This window comes from Echeneis naucrates, chromosome 18 (genome assembly GCF_900963305.1).
Source record: "Echeneis naucrates chromosome 18, fEcheNa1.1, whole genome shotgun sequence".
In the NCBI taxonomy this organism is placed as follows: Eukaryota; Metazoa; Chordata; class Actinopteri; order Carangiformes; family Echeneidae; genus Echeneis; species Echeneis naucrates.
The window spans coordinates 846,803-866,203 of record NC_042528.1 but is presented as its reverse complement, the minus strand read 5'-3'; the positions used below and the strand labels follow the sequence as shown (position 1 = coordinate 866,203).

Below are 19,401 nucleotides of genomic sequence, written 5' to 3'. Positions count from 1 at the left end.
AAACCAGTCAATGCTGCTGCAGGTTTTATTTTGAAAGCGCACAGATTTAATTAGATCTGACCAGCCTGGCAAATTAAATTACATTAAATTTGTGTTTTCTGCAGAAAATCAGCTGCTTCCTGTTTACGCTGGCTCGCTCGTGCTCAGTGTGTGTGAATGGTGTAGTTTATTGTTGTGGTTTTAATGACCAAGTCTGTGGGAAGATGTCCCACCTCCTCCTCAGCGAACATGCTCCTGATGAGCTTATGGTCTTAGTAGAAACAGGAAGGATGTTAGATTTGTTCAGATGTAACATCTTGATCTTGTGATTCTTTGGTTAATTGACCCTTTAGTAAAACCTTCAAACACATCTGAGCTAACTAAATTTAGGGATGTGACCTGGGTGCCTCTACACGGTGTCCCTGAACTCAGCACACTTTACGCAGCCTTTTTTTTTTTTTTTAAGTGTCCTTAAATAAGAGCAGGAGTCATGTGCTCAGTTATCAGTTTATTCATCTGTTGTGGTAAATGAGTGTTAAAATGCGCTGCTTAATGTTCCACAATGTCGCTGGCTTGTGAATTCAGCTGCGTACGTTCAGGCTGACGGACGCAGGATGTGATGCACTTATATTTATTTATCAACGTTTCACAACATTGCTGGCTAGTAGACGCAGCTCGGTAACATGAAGGCTGATGGTTTTTACTCTGACTTTTGGACCAAATGGCTGCTCGCAGGGTCAAAGGTCGCTGTCTTCAGTCATCCAGGAAGAAATAGTTTCCACTCTTTTTCTGCTCAGTGTCCTGGAGGAAACAGATGTCAAAGGTGAGTGTTCCAGTAAAAAAAAAAAAATCCAACATCTCTGCGTTTTCAGGTGTGTCGTGATCGTACCTTGATGGAGTTGAGTTTGTTGATTCGTGGTCTGAAATTGTTCGGGTCTCGTCTGAAAGTGATCTCCAGCAGTGACAGGAAACGGTTCATGCCGGCTAACAGACTCTGAGGCCTGAAGGAGACGCAGGAAATCCAGATGTTGCGTCAGCGTGACATCACGACGATGCAAACGTCTGATAAAAATGTCTGTTTGTCTTACGTGTTGGCAGCGGTCTTCTTGGAGGGAATACCATCAAACACGATGACTCTGTCGGCCAGGTAGGTCGCCATGATGAAATCGTGCTCCACCACGAACGCTGTCTTCTTGGCATGGAGGATGTACCTGCAGACAAAGGGGGGGGGGCACAGGGTGAGAGGTGGGGAGGGAGGGAGAAGAGAGCAACAAAGTGAAATTGTCTGACCTCTTGATGACTCTGGCGGCCATCAATCTCTGCTCGGAGTCCAGGTAGGCCGAGGGCTCGTCGATCAGGTAAACATCAGCTGGTTTCCCTAAACAGAGAGTGAGAGCCACTCTCTGCAGCTCACCACCAGAAAGGTTCTGGACCTGGGGGGGGGGAGAGGGCTCGGTCAGTGTTCTCGTTTGTTTTCTAATCCTGACCAGCAGGGCTCCAGGTGAAGGACCAAAGATCTGGAGGACTGAGGTTCTCACTTCAGACCATTAAAAGAGGCCTGAAACCTTCAAAATAAAAGCCCACTTCACTGCTTTGCTACTATAAAAAAAAAAAAAAGCCATGTATTGGAGACAGTGAATGGTTACCTAGCAACAGAAAAATGACTGACAGCTTAATGGAGGCAACATTGTTCATTAAAAGACAATTACTGTGTGTGTGTGTGTCTCTTACATCCTGGTCGATGATGCTCTCGATCTGCAGCGGCTTCATGACGTCAGTGATGAATTGTGGGTGAGTGTAGGCGTCTCTGATCTTCTCGTGCAGCAGCGCTCTGACGCTGCCCTGCAGACACACACACATCCACCTTACTGATGTGCCAACATCGAGTTGAATCATCAACAGGAAGTGACTGAGGCTTTAATGATCTCATCAAAGACAGACCATAAAATCAGCTGGTCATAGTTTCAGACAAAAACACAAAGTTTGTTGTCGACTCCGAAAACAGCTGAATGATCCTTTAAATTTGGAGTGATGCGGAAACAAACCTTAAACTTGGGGCTGATGGTTTGAGGCTTGTAACTGACGTTCAGGATGGGCACTTCACCTGGAGGGAGAATGCAGGTCAGTGTGCGTCAGTGTGCGTCAGTGTGCGTCAGTGTGCGTCAGCGTGCGTCAGTCTCACCTCCCCCGTCAGGTTTGAGTCCTCCAGCTAACATCCTGATGAAGGTCGTCTTCCCCGTCCCTGCAGACAAACAGAAATCGGACTCATCAGGTCAGAACTAATCCTTGCAGGTTCAGGGTCTCTGGCCCAAACGTACCGTTCTCTCCCAGCATCACCATGATCTCCGAGTCCGTGAACTCTCCTCCTTTGATCTCCAACGTGAACTCGCCCATCGTCTTCGCCATGTTCGGATACTAAACGACAAAAGACAACAGGTCAAAGGTCTGTCCATCTGATGTGACTCCATCAGCATGAGGAGGAAACGCTGACCTGGTAGTGTCGCAGTCTCTTCACTTCCTCCTCATTGGCTGTTTCAGCCACTTTGAAGACCAATGAGGTCTCACGGAACCTGAGATTCTCGGTGGGAACATAACCGTCCAGAAAGATGTTGATACCTGAACAAGGAAGAACAAACTGATGAGTCTATGAATTCAAGACGTCACAGCAAAGAAAGTAATCCTCTGAAGGAGACGCTCTGATAGGCTGTGACATCACTGGAGCCAATAGGAGTGGCCGATGTAGAAACGTGACTCTGATGGCGCTATCAAAGATGGAGGATGAAATTTGATGTGATATTCTGAAGACTGTTTTTGTGAACTTTGTGCCTGATATTTGTTGCTTTTTGTGTGTTTTGAGCGTTTTACCCTCTCGGACGCTGAAGGGCATGGTGACCACGCCGTAGGCGCTGGGGACGCCATACAGGCAGCAGATGAAGTCGGACAGGTAGTCCAGCACGCTCAGGTCGTGCTCCACCACAATGATGTACCTAGAATTGAACACAGGCACATTAATCACACCATCCGCTGTCCCAAATGTGGGATTATTCCTTCAGACGAGGGGTCCAACCTGTCCGGAGTGATGAGGGAACGGATGGTGATGGCGGCCTTCAGCCTCTGTTTCACATCCAGGTAACTGGACGGTTCGTCAAACATGAAACTGCAGCAGAAAAACAGGAAACGAGGCATCAGTGTCGGCGTGCCGTAAAGTCGACCAACAATTAACACGTAATGGTGACGGCTCGTGTCCTCACATGTCGGCCCTCTGGATGCAGACGACGGCGCAGGCGAACCTCTGCAGCTCTCCACCAGACAAATCCTCCACATTCCTCTCCCGCAGGTGACTCAGATCTGCCCGGAAACAACATAAAAACCACCCGGTCACAAAAATGATAGTCAGTTTTCTCCCAGCCGCTCTCAAACCGTCAAAGTGTGTGCGTGTTTGTTACCCAGCTGTTGACAGACGAGGTCTTGTGTATCTGTGTCGTCTTTCCTGCTCAGGATGGCCCCCACTGACCCCTGCAGGCAGAGAAGAAGAATTACAGCCCACCAACTCACTGCAGCTGCAGCAGCTGAGGACGAGGGTTCGTTTACCTTGACCGTCTTTGGGATCTGGTCGACGTACTGCGGCTTGACGATGGCCCGCAGGTCGTCCTCCAGGATTTTGGTGAAGTAGTTCTGCAGCTCAGACCCTCTGAAGTAGGTCAAGATCTCCTGCCAGTCTGGAGGATTCTGGGATGGAAAAAACAAACATGGTGGCATCTCAGAGTTTAGGACACAAATTCACCCAGAAAAAAACTAACTTAAAAACACTGAATGTTTCCTTCTTTTCCAAAGAAAAAAGTTACTCTCATGTGTTTGGGCTGTTCTAGAGCTGATCTGATGTTTCTATCTTTATCTGACTGAAGGCTCTAAAGATGTGATATTTGGAGGCTGATATGTTTCAACATGTATGACATACACAACATACTAAAGATTAACATCGATACTGGTCATAAATGCGGTTTAAACATTTGTGGCCTCATCTGTTTATTCTGAACATGAACCTGACAAAAGAAAAAGCACTCAGTATCTGATCTTTGGTCTCAAAGCAGCTACACCCACATTTATCTGCTCAGCACAGACATGTCACAAAACACAGCTGTGTGTGTGTGTGTACTCACATCATATTTCCCCAGGTTGGGTTTCTGTTTTCCAGCCAGGATCTTCAGTGCTGTGGACTTCCCAATACCATTGGTCCCCACCAGCCCCAGAACCTCACCAGGCCTGGGGATGGGCAGTCTGCGCACGCACACACACACACACACACACGCACAGGTTAAGATCCAGGCGACATTCAGCTGTATGAACGGGAAACACTCCCAACGGTCACGTGAAGTAAAACAGTGTTTTCTGCAGCGTACCGGTGCAGTTTGAAGGAGTTGGCGCAGTATCTGTGTGTGGTTTCCTTTTCCAGGTTGCTGGGCAGGTTGACGATTGACAAAGCGCCGAAAGGACATTTCTACAAAAACCAACAAACGGCGTCAGCAACAACTAGACTCCTATCCTTTATCCTCGGGGACAAATCCTGATGTAGATGGTGATTTAACTGTTTAAGTATAACAACACATGATTGTGTTTTATGAAAGAGAAATCAGCAGTATCTGTAACTGACCCAGCAGGGTTTCATACCTTGATGCAGATACCACAGCCTATACACAGAGACTCTGAGATCCACACAATCTTACTCTGCGGAGTCACCTCGATACACAGTTTACCTGCAAACACACACATCGGTCAGATCCCTGTTCTGTGGAGCGCTGGTGTTTTTATCAGGGACAGATCACTCACCCATACGGACTACAGGGCAGCTCTTTTTGCACTCCTGACGGCATTTCTTGGGTTTGCATTTGTCATGATTGACGATGGCGATCCTGGTGTTTTTATCTGCCATGATGGAGGGTTGGAATGACGGACGCTAGCACCTGCTGAGCTGAAGGACAAGGGTCGGTTAATCTCAGATACCTGGAGGTGTGTGTGAAGCACAGGCGGTGGGCCGGGCTCGAACCTGCGTTCACAGGCACACTTTTAACTGCTGAAGCAACACATTCAATTCTGAACAAACATGCAGAGCCTTTAACTCCTAACAATGGTGGCTGCTGCTGATGCACCTCCACAGCCCAGACCGGTCTCCTGAATGGTTCCCTGCTCTAAAGTGGACTAAAGGAGGTTTCATGTTGTGGATTAAAGCAAATAAACCCAGAAACCAGATTACAGCCCAAAGCAGAGAGGAGTCATCACACCAGACTCCATGTAAAAATCCGTCCTTTCATTCTGACTTCACGTCCTGGACGTTCATGATTTAAGGCCTTTAACTGTTCAGTTCACAGCAACCTCCCTTCAAAACATTACAGAACGACATACGAGGAAAAAACGGAGAATAAAACCTCAGAAAGCGTGAATCTATGTCAGCGTCCCTCAAAGAGTCGGGCGTTGGTTAACGCCTGCTAAAGTTGGATCTGTCCTTAAACAACCCGCAGACATGTGAGTCTCATGAGCCGAACTCATGTGCAGGTCCTGATGATCGAGAAGAACTTTGATCTGTGCAACTTTGTCAAAACACAAGAAAACCTTATCCTGTTATGACCGAATGGGGCTTCGAGCACCAAGAGGAGGAGACGTAGCTTTCTTGGGGCCTTTTCTGCCAAACACAGCCGCTTTGCTTAAACCTCCATCCTGTCAGATTACCAAATAACTCCCCTAACGTGCTAAAATCAGTTTATTTGTTAGTTTCAAGTCTTATCTGGAGCTTTAACAGGCCGTTGATAATGAACTACAGAGGCTGCTAACAGGGAGCTAACGGTTAGCTTCACGTTAGCCGACATTAGGCCCCGCAGCTGACAGCTGCCGTGAATCGGACCATAGCAGCCCGCAGGAAGCGACTATATCCGGGTTGATAGGTCGAAAACTCACCCTCCCCCGGCTCCAGGCCTCCGTCTCGGAGGAAGAAGGTCGAGAAACGGCGTTTGGAGACGAATAATCGGGGATGAAACTTCTTTTTTTTCCAGCAACGTGTTCGTCTCCTGGAAGCCGGCTGGAAAGATGGCGGGAGTGACGCTCAAAGCGAGCGACGGCGACGGCCGCGGTGACGTCATCAGGACGCGACCCGGACGCAGAGAAGTGGGAGATTCGAAGTGGCTAGCGAAACAAAACGGGTTTAAAATCTAACTGTCCAACCGACTCACGTCTCATGCACCAACACAACATCCAGGAGACTTTTCACTAACATTTACTGTAAGTTGGAGTCACACTGTTGATCGTTAAATAAATTTGAATGGGTTTTTTAGACTGTCCACACCATTAGCAGTTAGCTAACCAAACTCCGTTAAAACTTTGTGTATTTCTGTTTGTCTTGTTTGCGTTTGAGAAAATAACTTTGCTGTGATAATCAGAGCGTAATGATCCACGTTGGAGGTCAGCTTACTGAGTGGCCCACACCAATATAACCTTATCTCATTCGGATATAAGAAGGAAAACCAGGATTTTACTGGACATTTAATTCAGCTCTCAGCTGAATCATAAACAGAAGTGTCACATAAACCGTTATCCTGGACTCTTCGTTCACTCTGACATCCATTTGTCTTCTTAAATTCACCAAGAACACATCAAACTGATGAATTTGAATTGAGTTAGGAGGCTCAGACTAACATCTCTGTGATCGCAGGATGGCCACCCCGAGTAAGACACCACCCGGGGCCGACCCCAAGCAGCTGGAGCGGACGGGGACAGTCCGGGAGATCGGCTCCCAGGCGGTGTGGTCCCTCTCCTCCTGTAAACCTGGTCAGACCCAGACCTCATGTTCTTTGAGCTGCGTGTCCACTTCAGACTGACATTTGGGCTCTCTTTGCCATCACCTTCAGGTTTTGGAGTCGATCAGCTGAGGGACGATAACCTGGAGACTTACTGGCAGTCAGATGGATCCCAACCTCACCTGGTCAACATACAGTTCAGGTAAAAACTGAAGACACCTATTCAGCACAGTGTGTGTTGTCCTCTCTTATGCCCCTGGTGTCTTTGTTTGTTTTGATCAGGAGGAGGACGACTGTGAAGATGCTGTGTATTTATGCTGATTATAAATCAGACGAGAGCTACACGCCCAGTAAGATCTCTGTCAGAGTGGGAAACAACTTCCACAACCTGCAGGAAATCAGGGTAACCTCAGGAGCAGCCTGCCTTCATCTACAAGCTGAAGCTTGGTAACCATCTCACCTTTCTTCTCTTCCTCACTGTAGCAGCTGGAGATGGTGGAGCCCAGCGGCTGGATTCACATCTCGCTGATGAATCAGGTAAGAAACTTCTGAGGGAAGAAACTTTAAAGCCTCAGCGGCGATGCCACTGAGGCTTTGTGTGCGTTTCAGAGGACAAACGAGCCGATCAGCACCTTCATGATCCAGATTGCCGTCCTGGCCAACCACCAGAACGGCAGAGACACCCACATGAGGCAGATCAAAGTCTACACGCCCGTGGAGGAGAGCTCCATCGGCAAGTTCCCTCGATGCACCACGGTCGACTTCATGATGTACCGAACCATCAGGTGATCTGGACTGGAGTCTGCTCCCCTCCTCCATGGCCTCCTGGGAATCACAGGAAATGACACTGAGCTGCAGCTGAACTGAGTCCGGATCCAGAATCAATCCGTTTTGTCAAATGTGACTTCTTAAAGATGCAGCAGTGAGATTTTAAACGGAAGCTGCCAGAATTTAATATATTTAAGTTCGACAGTAAGAAGAGTTTTAAGACCTTCAATCTGTGAGTTTTACACATCTCAGATTAAAAAAGAAAACAAAATGTGTCGTGTGATAATGAATTAGTCACCACGGAGATGCAGTTATCTGTCATGTAATGTGTTTTCAAATATTTTGTGGCTTCAGTCAAATATAAACATTAAATATGGTGCCTCAAACCTGCAGTGACAGTTTATGTTGTAATGTCTGAAGAGTTCAGAACAACTCCAACTTTAATCACATGGCCGATTTCACTTTATCAGTTATTGATCCAACTTAAGTTTGATGTTTCAATCCAAGTGCTGCAAGATAAGTCATAAAAAAAAACGGCTGCCGCTGAGTTACTGTTAACGTCTGAAAGAAAACCCAAGAAACAAATATTTGATGGTGAAAAAAACCCAAACTTTCCAAAACCTGAACCAGTCACAGATGAGCAGTTTTCCGTTGAACCACTGGAGGGCGCTGCAGATACAGAAACAGACTGATTGTAAAGTAAACACATTTAATCTGGATTACAGCTCAGTTCAGCCCAGAAGAAACAATTTGGCTGCAAACTCACAGACACACACTGACTATTGTCTCAGACTGAGAGCTTCTTCTGGACTTTATTAGACAATTTAATCATTGACACACACAGACACACACCACCTTCCTCGCCGTGTGTTGGTCTGATTGTGTCTTTGTGGTAACCGGAGGGCGGTCAGTGTCCCTCTGGAGTCCGATTGGTCAGATCAGCCCCCCCCCAGTTAAAATGTTCCAAATTATGGACATTTATTTATTCAGTTTGTGTGTCTGTGTGTGTGTGTTACAGCTGGCCCGGAGGGGGCTTCTTACTGTGCTGTCAAAAAGCTGCAAAGGCTCATGGGTAATGGATGAGAGGTGTTTTTTAGTAGCTTACCTGCAGTTGAACCACACACACACACACACACACACACACAGTTTCTTTCCTTTCCTCATTCTCTCCTTCCCTTTTTTTCCTTTCCCTCTTATTTCTTTTAATTTCTTTAATCTTTTAATCACAAATGATTTCATGTTTGTATTCCTTCCTTCCCTTCTTGTTTCCTTTCCTTGCCCCCCTTCCTTTCCTTCCTCAGCTTCAGTTTATTTTTACTCCATCAGTCACTCAGCTTCTCTCCTGCAGCTGTTTCACTGACTCAGTTATTTAATCTCTTATTTCAGATTTATTTAAAGCCGATGTGAAGCAGCCTGCAACAAAAAACACAACAAAACAACTCCACTTTCACTTTTTCACATTTTACTGCCTCAAGGCCATAAAAACAGAAAACCCATAAAATCCAACTGTTCAAACTTTCATGTGGTTTCAGTGAGCAGAAAGAAAAACAATCCAGATCTAAAGCAACTTTGGCTGAATATTCATTATTCATTTTATCAATGGAGCTCAGAGAAACAACACCTCCCACGTTTCAGTTCACTTCTTGTTGGTGTTTGGGCCAATTTTGTTGCATAATGTTACGACCACAACTCCCACATACAGACACACAAAGCCTAAAGACGGAGACAGGAAACGAATAGGAAGCTAAAGGTTTCAAGTTGTAGTTTTGTCTGAGTTCAAATAAAGATGATTTATAGAAATCTTTCTAGTTGGGGCCGATTTGGAATGATTGTTTGGACATGAAGGAAGAAAGAGTTCCAGTTAGTTTTGAAAACGTCCACAAAGATGACGAAAATTTAATAAAGATGATGAAAATTAACAGCTTCTCTGATTGGCTGAGTGAAACACTTTAAACATGACCTCAATTTACAAAAATGTCCTTCAACTCATCCTGAACTTTCTTTTTTTCCTGAAATTCCCCAAAAATGTGTTCAATATAGAAATTTGTCTACACGTTAAACATTTCTTTACAAAATGTCCTCGCTTCGTCTTCCCATCTGTGCAGACCAGTCCTGAACCTTTCCTGCTCTCCTGTTCAGGTTTTTCTGTGGAAAATCATCATCGCCTCTCATGCTCTGTTGCATTGCCGCCAGCATCGTTGCCACAGCAACCAGCCATCCCATTGGTTTTTTTCTGGGCCAAACAGGCTGAAAACACACATTGGATGTGACTGCAGTGAGTGTTTTTCCTCTCTAACTTGTATTTCTCGGGGGAGCTTCACATTCACACTGATTCACCGTAGAGCTGCCTTGCTCAAAGGAAACACGTTTGACTGAGTCCGACAGGAGTTTAATTCACCACAACTTGATCTGAAAAATGTTTCTGAAACGTTCCGTGTGTAAGGCCGACTCCCTTCAAACCCAATAAATGCAGATGAATATTTCACTGATGGAAATTTTATCTTCTTTGTATCGGGCTGTTTCCTCGCTTGAAAGCAAATTTCACTCTTTTGCATGTTCATCTGTGAACCAATTAAACGGTTCCTCGGCTTTTATTAGCAGTTAAATTCATTAATTGAACTCTGTGCCTATTTTCAGTGTCATCGGCACCAAATTGCTTCAGTCAAGGACACTATTAGGAAATTACAGACACGAACCCTTTGATTAATCTTCAATCACAGTCATTCCAGGTAATTAACAGCTCACTGACATATTTTCATCTGCAATTTATTCCTTAAACCTGCATGCAAGCAAAAGACTGGATTCAGAATGAGATGGAGAGTAATTACTAAATAAGAAATAAGTCACAATCATAAAAAATTGAAAAGAGAACCAGAGATGCATTAAAATAAGAATAATTTACTTTTGTTTGAGGCAAAATGTCATTAATGCCACGTCGTTTGATAAAATAGAAATTTTAACCTGAAGAGTCAAAGGTCAGGAGAATATCTCTAAATTTAATATCTGTTAAGATGCTTTAAATATGACTGCAGATGATTTGGCATTCATTAAGGAAAACTCCTCACTGTATCGACAAATGATTTAAAGTTCTGTTAAAATCTGAGCTGTGCTGAAATATCTGATTATACTGAAAGAAAGGAAAGAAAAATCATTAAAACTTCATCAGAGTTGATGAGAAAGAACGAGTCGAACGCTCGTTTTATAAAACTCATCTTTATTGATCCATGTTCGTCCGTCCATCTCGTTTGACCATATTTTCTGTTTTCATCTTATAAAAAGCGGAATATTTACATCTTCTTTATATTTACAGTCATTTACATGATTACACAATCAGGACCGAGCCGACTCTCCGGAGCTTCACACTTGCAAAAGGTCAACTTCCCCTGAAAGAAACCGCCTGAAATACCACTTGTTGCCGGGCGAAATATCACCTAAATCCCTGCCTATTGGCCGGAGGTGTTGCCTGGCAACGGGAGCTTATCAGATTAATATCTGGTGAGAAAAGTAGATTTAATAATAAATTCCTCTTTTTTTTTAATACTTCATTAGCCGAGGAAAAATCTGCAGTGACCTTTTAGAGGATTGAGGTTAAAACTGATTTATCTGCAGCTGGATTCTCAATCAGGAGGAAAAATAAAAATAATGCCGATTTGTTTCTTTTTTTAATGCTATAGATTCAGTGTGTTTAGGTTTAAATGTAGGCTGCAGAGATAAATCAGCAACAACCTTCAGAAGGTAAATGCCTCAGAAAGGAGACATTATTCTGGGGGTCAGATCTTTGACAGATAAAAGTGATGGAGATGTTCCAGATGTGAAGCTCTGGCTGCGTCCTTCTCTCGTCTGGATGGAAGAGAAGAACCTTTAATTCCCAAAAACCTTCCGCTTGAACGGATTCACCGGCGTCTTCCTGTTGCGTCACGCTCGACATGTTACAGTACTGCGGGGCCGAGACACAGGGGACGTTTGGACGTACGGAGGCGACGGAGACACGCCCACTTTGACAAAATGGCTGCTGGTCTGAGAACAATACTGACTAAATATGAGGTTCGGTTTGTGTCACATTCGTTTCGACTCAAAGCAACGCCATTCGTCTCCGCCGTCTCTAAAAGTCGCCTGTTCGTCTCTGGCCGTTAAGATTTGGTACATTTGGATTGGTTGGTTTAAACAGCGGCGAACTTCATTGGTTCAGCAGCAATTAAAGTCAATGCCCTCGCCCTCGTCCCCGCCCCTCCCCCACCCAAAGTCCCATTTGGTTACATTCAACCATCATCGGCGTCAGTAAAGAAATCCATCGCGTGTCGGATCAGGAAGTCTCAAACATTCGCTTCATGTCCATGTTTTTGTCCGTCAAACATTCATCCGCCATCGCAGTCCTCGCCAGGCTGAGGTCGTCACACGCCAGTGAGGCTACTTTCAGTCCTTTTTTTATGACCCGTCCTCGTTGGTTTGTCCGCCCGTTCCTGCCAGCCAATCAGGACGTCTCATCACATTCATACCTGTCTGTCTCCGCTCGATGACGTCACGCCGCCAACGCTTCAGTCCGTCTCTTTCTTCTTGTCGTCCAGGTCAAAGTCCAGGACCAGCAGTTTGGTTTCCTCCGTCCCGTTCCTGCTGCCGGCGGCGCACACGAGCCGGGTGTCGGACGCTCTGATACGCCAGACCACGCCCCCTATCGAGAAAAGATCGGTTTAGACTGGTGCACCGTAAAAACACGCCACTGCGTGTTAAAGGAGTCAAACTGCATTGAAGTCTATGGGGAAATCCTTCACAGTGTTTGTATATGTGATGCTGGTGTGCGCCCCTCCCCCACCTGATCCTCGGCTCTGGAGCGCCACCACGTCCCTCAGCCAGGCTCCGGTCCTCAGGTCCCACAGTTTGACCGTCCCGTCGTCGGAGCTGGACAGGACCAGACCTCGGCAGAACTGAAGGCACGTCACCGCCGACTGGTGCTTGTTAGGACCTGAAAGCATCATCATGACAGGATGACCTCTGACCTCTGACAACAGTCAGTCCTGTTTTATTCATTTAGAATGAAGCAGATCCAGTGCTTAAAATCTGGTTCATGTTCCCCTGAGGATGAATCCTCATCTTCCTTCCTCCTGTTTTCACCTTCAGTGATGAATAACCTTCATTTCCTTGTGTCCTTGTCTCCTCCCTCTCTAAATATAGTCTTCATTCCTTCCTGTCACGTCCTTTCTACTGTCCTCATTCCTTCTTTCTCTCCTCGCTCCCTTTCTTTCTGTCCTTCCTCCATTTTCCCATGATGCCCCTCTCTCTCCCAGAGGACTGCAGCTTTTTGAAACTCTGTTATCTCCATGACATCGTGTCTCACCTTGGAGTGTGTGGAGACACTGTCCCGTCCGGACGTCCCACACTCGGACCGTGGAGTCGGCGTTCCCGGACACCAGGATGTTGTCACGCAGCTCCATACCGCTGGTCAGTGATTGGTGGCCGGTCAATGTGTGGACACACCCACCTGGACAGACATGAGCAGAGCCACTTTATTTCTAATTTACTTTCAGCAGATTTACGGTCGCAGTGAGCAGTTTTAATGTTTCAGATCTGTGAAACATTTTATTTCTGAATAAAATCACGAGGTGAGCTGAAACTGGTGAAGTTCAAGAAATTCATGTTTTCATATGTTCTTGAATTAATTCTCAAAGTTAGTCTTTATTTTCTGACTGTTACTGTATAATTTCTTTATTTGAAATGAACTAAAATAAAAGTGGAGCCATAAATATGTACCCGTCTCTGCGTCCCACACTCGGATGGACGTGTCCAAAGAGCCGCTGACCACGAAGACGCCGTCAAACTAAAACCAGAGAGGAAGAAAAAGGTCAAAAACCTGATGAGAATCCTTTTGTTTATTAAAAATAAAACAAATACAGAATGTAATTCTAACTAACAATGCTTCTGTGTGTGTACCTGTAGTGAGTACACCCTGTTGGTGTGTCCCTGCAGTGTGTGCAGACACGCCTCCGTCTCGGGGTCCCACACCTTCACCATGTAGTCGTAACCGCCCGACACCACGCGGCGCCCGTCGTACTGGACGCAGCGAACCGCCGCCACGTGGCCCGTCAGCACGTGCTCACAGCGACCCGTCGACACGTCCCAAACCCGCAGCGTCGTGTCCCGAGATCCTGACACCACCCTGAGAGAGAGAGGAGTTACATCACTGCAGCATCGGCCAATCAGATCACTTTAACAGGAGAAAGAAGCACGCTGTGTGTGTGCCTGACTGTGTAATTAGTGTGTAGGTCTGAGTGTGTATCTGCAGCAGATTTCAGCCAGCTTGTGTTGTGTGTTTGTGTGCAGTTGTATCTATAAATGTGGGTGTGTGTAGAATGTGTGTCTGGGTTTGTGTGTACAATGACAGTATGTACAATAAACAAACTGCTGTGTGTTAAGCTGGTTGCCGTGGAGACAAACAGAGCATGTGTGTTGGTAAAGTGTATAGCATGTATTTCTGGTTGTCACGGAGATGGATGCAGAGGAGCGGTCGGGGAGAGACGGGGGGAGTTACCGGTTGCCGTGGAGATGCATGCAGCGGACAGTGGACGTGTGTCCGTACAGCGTGTGGACACACTCTCCGCTCTCGGCGTCCCACACCCGCAGTGTCCGGTCAGTGGAGCCGCTGATCACCGTGGCGACCGCCATCTGACTGCACCACACCCCGCCGGTGTGACCCGTCAACGTCCGCAGACACTGAGCGAGCGAGAGAGAGAGAGACATGAAGTCCAGACTTTAATCTGTGAAAACGATCCTGATGATGTCACTGAGATGCCGTTTTAATTAAGCCTGAGGTGAAAATTGATGGCGGGCAGTTTTGGCGCCGTCGGCAGCGACACCAAAGTCGTTTGAGTCATCCGACTTTATTTAAACTCCCAGTTTCACAGTGGACACAAACAGATGATTAAATCAGCAGTGAGGTTAAAATATGAGAACAGAAAAGATGCTTCCTGTTCACGCCGTCTTTGTCCACAGTGTGTGTGTGTGTCAATATTTGTTCCACTTTCACAGCTGCCCTTGAAGGACAGACACACACATGAAGACATAAAGGACGAGTGAGGAAGCTTCACCTTGAAGGTGTTGTGCCGGGGGTTGCCGCGACAACGGAGGAAAACTTTGCCTCGGCAACGGCTGGCTGGGAAGACGCTACCGTTGTTAATTAACTCCCTCCGTTACTACGACGTCTGTGTGTGTCTGTGTGTGTAACCCCGCCTTGAATTAACAGAGATAAATGAGATACACAACTCATCATCCCTGCAGGCTACAGATGAGGGTGTGTGTGTTTTTCTTTCTGCAGGGAGCAAGAACACTCCCTGCAATGTGCAAGCGCACACACAGACACACACTCTCTCTCACAGGCAGGTCTAGACGGAGGAGGCAGCAGGTGTGTCCGGGTAAAGAATGTTCTACCGAAACCAGAGTGTGTGTGTGTGTGTGTGTGCGCTCCTGTTGTTAACGTTTCTGTGTAACGAAATTGTCGCGTTGACACAACAACATTTTGCTGATCAGGTCCTTTGGATGACAGATGACTTACATCCTGCTGGCACACTTATCTACATACTGATCATTCACTTTTATTTCTGGAGCCTCTGGCTCCACCTATTATTGTCACACAACTGACAGGCAACAATTTGTGCGATTTGACACTCAAATTAACAAGAGTGATAGTAGACAGGAAACACTGTTTTATTGTGAAGGGTTGATATCCTGCTTTGTCGTGACATCACAAAGTGAAATGAAGTCCTGAAGGCTGGTTTGACTGTGAGCTTTTCTCTGCGGACTGACCTCTGAGACGTTCCTGGATGAATGTAGAACCTGGATCGGGTTTAGAATCAGAGTCCACACGCAGGTCAACTGTCGACCGGATGGACCTTTAACTGTGTGCCACAATTCATACACGCTAAAATGCAGAGAGCGGTCTCTTCACTTTAACAAACACAGGTTGTGTATTCAAGCAGTGAACCTGCAGGTTGTGTGTGTGCAGGCAGTATTTGGACTGACACACCCAGACTAACTGGTCCGTCTGCCTCCGTTTCTACTCTCCTCTCTTTTATTCTGCATTTCCTGTCGGCTCAAACTGACCTACATAAGCTTCTATTGTATTCTAATGTTTCGAATTAAGGTCAGATATGAAGATGAAGTGTCTTTAAAGGGCAACACACACACACACACACACACACACACACACACACACACACACACACACACACACACACACACACACACACACACACACACACACACACACACACACACACACACACACACACACCCCCTACCTTTCCGGTGATGGCGGACCAGACTTTGAGTGTGTTGTCATCGGAGCCGCTGACAATCAGGTCGCCGCTGAACTGGAGACATGTGATCACGTGGTCGTCGTGACCTTTCAGCACCTTCAGACAGGAAGGTTTGATGACATTCAGTCTGTGTTTACACAACAAACACACACTGTTGGCCTCTGTCACTGTGTGTGTGTGTGTGTGTGTGTACCATGGGCTCCCGTGTGTCGCCCTTCCTCCAGTTGTTCTCGATGCGGTGTTGTCGAATGTAGGCCGACTTCCACGGACTGACCGCCGTGCCTAACCTCGCGTACTTCCTGCGGCGAGACGACGCCCACTCTGAGATGCCTGGCGAGAGACGAGTGTCACACAAAAACTATGAGAAATAACCTTTAAGATGCATGCTGAGGTGGGAGCTCGCTGCAGGTAAGATGCATTTACATTCTCACGGAGTCGGCTGACGCCAGCACTCCTCCCTCCGGTACGACCGGCGCCGTAGTGCAAATATAAATTAGCCTTATTTATGAAGCTGGTGAGGTGCGGTTAGCGCCGGCTTCATTAGTATGGCTGTGGTGTGGTGCTAACGGGAGGCAGCCTCATTGGTATGGCTGCTGAGTGCTGGCAGTGAATCCCGGCTGATTGGCACAAAGCCCAGAGAGAAACACACACTCACACACACACACAGACTCACACACAGAGCCTCTGCATTGCGCTGAATGAAGGAGGAGTGACTGGCTGTGCGGTTTGTATTTGCATGTTTCACTCAGGTTATAGAGGACCAAACATGCAGTTAGCTCCCGTCTCTATCTGTCCCCCGAGGAGACGCTTCCACAGCGTCCCTGCTCAGGTACAACACACCAGCAGCTGCAGCAGAAAACATCACACCTGCTGTCTTCTCAGGGGAAGTTTGGTCAAATGTGCCGAGTTAGCGGTAAAGCATCCATTTGGATACATAACCAACATTTCATTAGAAATCCTTCAAAACACAACTCAAAGGCTCATCGTGTCCCCAAGCTGCTGCATTAAAGCCCAAACCAGAAGATCCATTCTCTATCCTGATTGGGTGATCCAGTCTCTAAACCGCACAGTAGCCCCGCCCCTAACTCCTCCCCAGGGACATTTTCCCATAGACCTCAACACTGCCTGACTTCTATTAGAACCAGTGGATTTGACATTATTTTCTGGTCTTGGTTACAATAAAACAAAATGTGAAGATGGTGAACTCCCCCAGCACAGCCCCGCCCAGTTAAGACAACACTTTTTAACCTTTAAAATGAATTTGCTCACGTCACATTTTGTTTGATTTAATTTCACACTCCTTATTTTTCCGTATCAGAGAACAAACTATTTGGTAGGAATTCTCAGAAACAGTATCAGGGACGTGACCGTGGCGTCCTCTGTGGGAACTAATTCAATATGAGAGCAAAAAACAAACGACATAAAAAAAGTCTTTACCTTCCTCGCGGCACTTCTCCCTCCACAGCAGGTTGTCTTCGGCGAGGATCCTCCAGTACCTGCAGGTCTGAGCGGCCTGCAGCAGGTCTCTGGGAGCCAGGAAGGTCAGCACGTAGAGCGCCAGCTGCAGACGCACACAAACCGAGTTCACACCGACGCCACGCGGCGGCACAACGTGCGAGATAGAGCGGTGAGCGGCCGTACCTCTTTGGGCAGCAGAGAAATGAAGTCTCTCTGGAACTGAGGCTCGATCACCTGCATCATGTGCTTCACCTGGCTGGTCTCACACCTGTCGATCAGCTCGTCCAGCGCCAGGAGCCGCTCGGGGCCGCTCCACGCCTGAGAGGAGGGAGTACACAACATCCATTCCTTCAGACACTTTTCCTTTTGGTCTTTCTTTTATTCTTCCGTTTCTGGTTTCCATTTCTTTTCATATTTACTTTAAAGTGATCTTTAAAGTTCTCCATTTATTTTCTCATTTTATGTGTTTGTTTGTGTCTGTTTATCTTTTACTCTGAGGCATTGTTTTTAGTGTGAAATATTTTTCCCATTACTTTCAAGTGTTTCTTTTTCTATTTCCATTGAAGTAATTATTTTATCATTCACTATTCCGTGTTACTCTGTGTGGGTGTTTGTGCAGTTTGTGTGTTTCCTCCTCTCTGAACTTCCCCGAGCCAAAGAAGAGAAACTGATGTTTTTATCTGAATGTGTGTGTGTCAGTAGTTTAATGTTTTTTTTTTTTTTTTTTATTAGTTACATAAGAACAGCCTGGAGGCGGTATTCTTCCTCCGCTCGGTGTGTTTGTGTGCAGCGAGCGGAAGATGCTCACACAACACACACTTCATATCGAAAGGCAGAACATGAAAAGATGCTGGTGAATCTTCAGGCGCTGCAGGCCGGCCTGTTTATTTACTGATGTCTGGAAGTCCAGTGAACTCACTGAGCGCCACCAGCGTCTCCTATTAAATATATATAAAGCTGGACAGTTGGCTGCTAGTTCACATTTTATTCAACAGAAATGACAGATTTTTCCTAAACCCTGAACGGGGAGCAGGGCGGAGCAGCTAAAGAGTCCTGAACCCGGATTTCTCCAGAACAGAATATTTTTCTTACCGAGCTCGGATGCTAACATCCACAGTTTACATTGTAGCAGCTAAAATCGCTGCTAGAAATAAGATGTGCTGACCTGGAATATGTGGAGCCAGTCCTGCAGGCCAGAAGGGGGCGGACCTGAGGTCACCCGTCGCCTCTGCGCTGAATGCCCATTGGCTAATCGCAGGTCACCAAAAGTGGTGGGCGTGGCCTGGACCAGACTGGAAGGGCTGCAGGAAGAAAACTGATTTTAGTCGTTCGACCTGATGAGCCATTCCGAAGCGTTTAATTGTTGTTTACATATTTGTGTGTAATTGTGCGCCTTGCCCACCTGAGGTATCCGTTTCCTTTACAGTGCTTCTTCCCCGAAGGGAACGGCCGGCCGTCCGGACCATGATCCAACTTCCTCTTCATCTGAAAGGTGGTGAAAATCCAGCAGTCAGTTTGTTCTACAGTTCACACATCAGCTGTGTTAACGGAGCTGCCAGAACAAAATCTGGGAATTTATTTACAGCAGCTCTGTATTTGTGTTGGCTGCTTGTTAGCAAACAAATGAGCTGCCACATAAACCACAACACCTTCATCCATTTATTTATTTCCAACTTCGTGGACTTTAAAGAAGCTAATAAAAGTAGACTGACAATAAACAAACCCAAAACCAAGACGGGACAGTCGCATTACAAAGTGGAGACTTCAAAACAGCAAACAGAGTTCAGGAGGATTTCAACCGAGTAAACTGGGTGTTTAGCTAACAAACACAAGTAGACAAGAATTTATCCAAACAAGAAGTGACCGACGTGACTCGACTTTCACATCAGTTCTCTGTATTTTCTGAACACGTGAATGAATAATGAGATCCTACAAATGTCTGTGGCTCTTTACGAAACATTGTCGTGGTCAGAAAGGGAACTAAAGAAAATAAATAAACAGGAAGACGGTGAAAACTCAGGACGACCCCGAGCTCTGCAACAGCCTCCTGTTTCCTCAGTGAGACTCAGTGAATGAACGCAGGAATGCAGAAAATCAGAGGAATG

The 19,401-nt window shown here is 46.4% G+C and overlaps 4 protein-coding genes across 7 annotated transcripts in view; 1 reads left to right on the top strand and 3 right to left on the bottom strand.

Moving 5' to 3' along the window:
• Positions 1 to 19,401, bottom strand: part of LOC115058578 (myelin-oligodendrocyte glycoprotein-like) — a 279,510-nt gene that overhangs the window by 131,612 nt on the left and 128,497 nt on the right. The window lies entirely within an intron of this gene.
• Positions 401 to 6,067, bottom strand: abce1 (ATP-binding cassette, sub-family E (OABP), member 1). 2 transcript variants are annotated; one of them, XM_029525933.1, is made up of 19 exons: positions 5,929 to 6,067; positions 4,807 to 4,948; positions 4,648 to 4,733; positions 4,380 to 4,477; positions 4,140 to 4,257; positions 3,571 to 3,708; positions 3,426 to 3,495; positions 3,231 to 3,327; positions 3,047 to 3,136; positions 2,845 to 2,966; positions 2,471 to 2,595; positions 2,298 to 2,394; positions 2,162 to 2,221; positions 2,025 to 2,083; positions 1,711 to 1,821; positions 1,270 to 1,412; positions 1,068 to 1,190; positions 869 to 980; positions 401 to 780 (listed from the first exon to the last, which is right to left on the bottom strand). In XM_029525933.1, exons 2-19 carry the CDS (start codon positions 4,907 to 4,909, stop codon positions 733 to 735), a joined length of 1,800 nt encoding a protein of 599 aa, XP_029381793.1. In that variant the 5' UTR covers positions 4,910 to 4,948; positions 5,929 to 6,067; the 3' UTR covers positions 401 to 732. The 2 variants fall into 2 exon arrangements, with proteins under 2 accessions (XP_029381793.1, XP_029381794.1); XM_029525934.1 differs by having other exon boundaries at positions 4,807 to 4,943; positions 5,929 to 6,057.
• On the top strand, positions 6,113 to 7,917 carry anapc10 (anaphase promoting complex subunit 10). Of its 2 annotated transcripts, none has more exons than XM_029525996.1 (6): positions 6,113 to 6,249; positions 6,680 to 6,795; positions 6,876 to 6,966; positions 7,047 to 7,167; positions 7,251 to 7,301; positions 7,374 to 7,917. In XM_029525996.1, exons 2-6 carry the CDS (start codon positions 6,681 to 6,683, stop codon positions 7,551 to 7,553), a joined length of 558 nt encoding a protein of 185 aa, XP_029381856.1. In that variant the 5' UTR covers positions 6,113 to 6,249; position 6,680; the 3' UTR covers positions 7,554 to 7,917. The 2 variants fall into 2 exon arrangements, with proteins under 2 accessions (XP_029381856.1, XP_029381855.1); XM_029525995.1 differs by having other exon boundaries at positions 7,248 to 7,301.
• The window catches only part of LOC115058546 (F-box/WD repeat-containing protein 7-like), a 16,961-nt gene continuing 8,297 nt past the window's right edge, over positions 10,738 to 19,401 (bottom strand). For both annotated transcript variants that reach the window (XM_029525919.1, XM_029525920.1), the window contains 12 exons: positions 18,699 to 18,781; positions 18,462 to 18,597; positions 17,480 to 17,614; positions 17,276 to 17,399; positions 16,032 to 16,168; positions 15,821 to 15,934; positions 14,056 to 14,237; positions 13,458 to 13,683; positions 13,278 to 13,344; positions 12,865 to 13,008; positions 12,343 to 12,492; positions 10,738 to 12,201 (listed from right to left, as the gene is read on the bottom strand). In XM_029525919.1, the coding sequence (XP_029381779.1) occupies positions 12,068 to 12,201; positions 12,343 to 12,492; positions 12,865 to 13,008; positions 13,278 to 13,344; positions 13,458 to 13,683; positions 14,056 to 14,237; positions 15,821 to 15,934; positions 16,032 to 16,168; positions 17,276 to 17,399; positions 17,480 to 17,614; positions 18,462 to 18,597; positions 18,699 to 18,781 (1,632 nt within the window). In that variant the 3' untranslated portion in view covers positions 10,738 to 12,067. The remainder of the gene's footprint in view (positions 12,202 to 12,342; positions 12,493 to 12,864; positions 13,009 to 13,277; positions 13,345 to 13,457; positions 13,684 to 14,055; positions 14,238 to 15,820; positions 15,935 to 16,031; positions 16,169 to 17,275; positions 17,400 to 17,479; positions 17,615 to 18,461; positions 18,598 to 18,698; positions 18,782 to 19,401) is intronic.

Bases quoted from the DNA above. Each gene is read 5' to 3' on its own strand.
- abce1 (XM_029525933.1), bottom strand. From the start codon at position 4,909: ATGGCAGATAAAAACACCAGGATCGCCATCGTCAATCATGACAAATGC. The intron at 3,496-3,570 runs GTAAACGAACCC...CTCTGCCTGCAG, and splicing joins AGATCCCAAAGACGGTCAAG to GGGTCAGTGGGGGCCATCCT. The intron at 1,191-1,269 runs GTCAGACAATTT...CTTTGTCTGCAG, and splicing joins GCCGCCAGAGTCATCAAGAG to GTACATCCTCCATGCCAAGA.
- anapc10 (XM_029525995.1), top strand. From the start codon at position 6,681: ATGGCCACCCCGAGTAAGACACCACCCGGGGCCGACCCCAAGCAGCTG. The intron at 6,967-7,046 runs GTAAAAACTGAA...TGTTTTGATCAG, and splicing joins CTGGTCAACATACAGTTCAG to GAGGAGGACGACTGTGAAGA. The intron at 7,168-7,247 runs GTAACCTCAGGA...TCCTCACTGTAG, and splicing joins ACAACCTGCAGGAAATCAGG to CAGCTGGAGATGGTGGAGCC.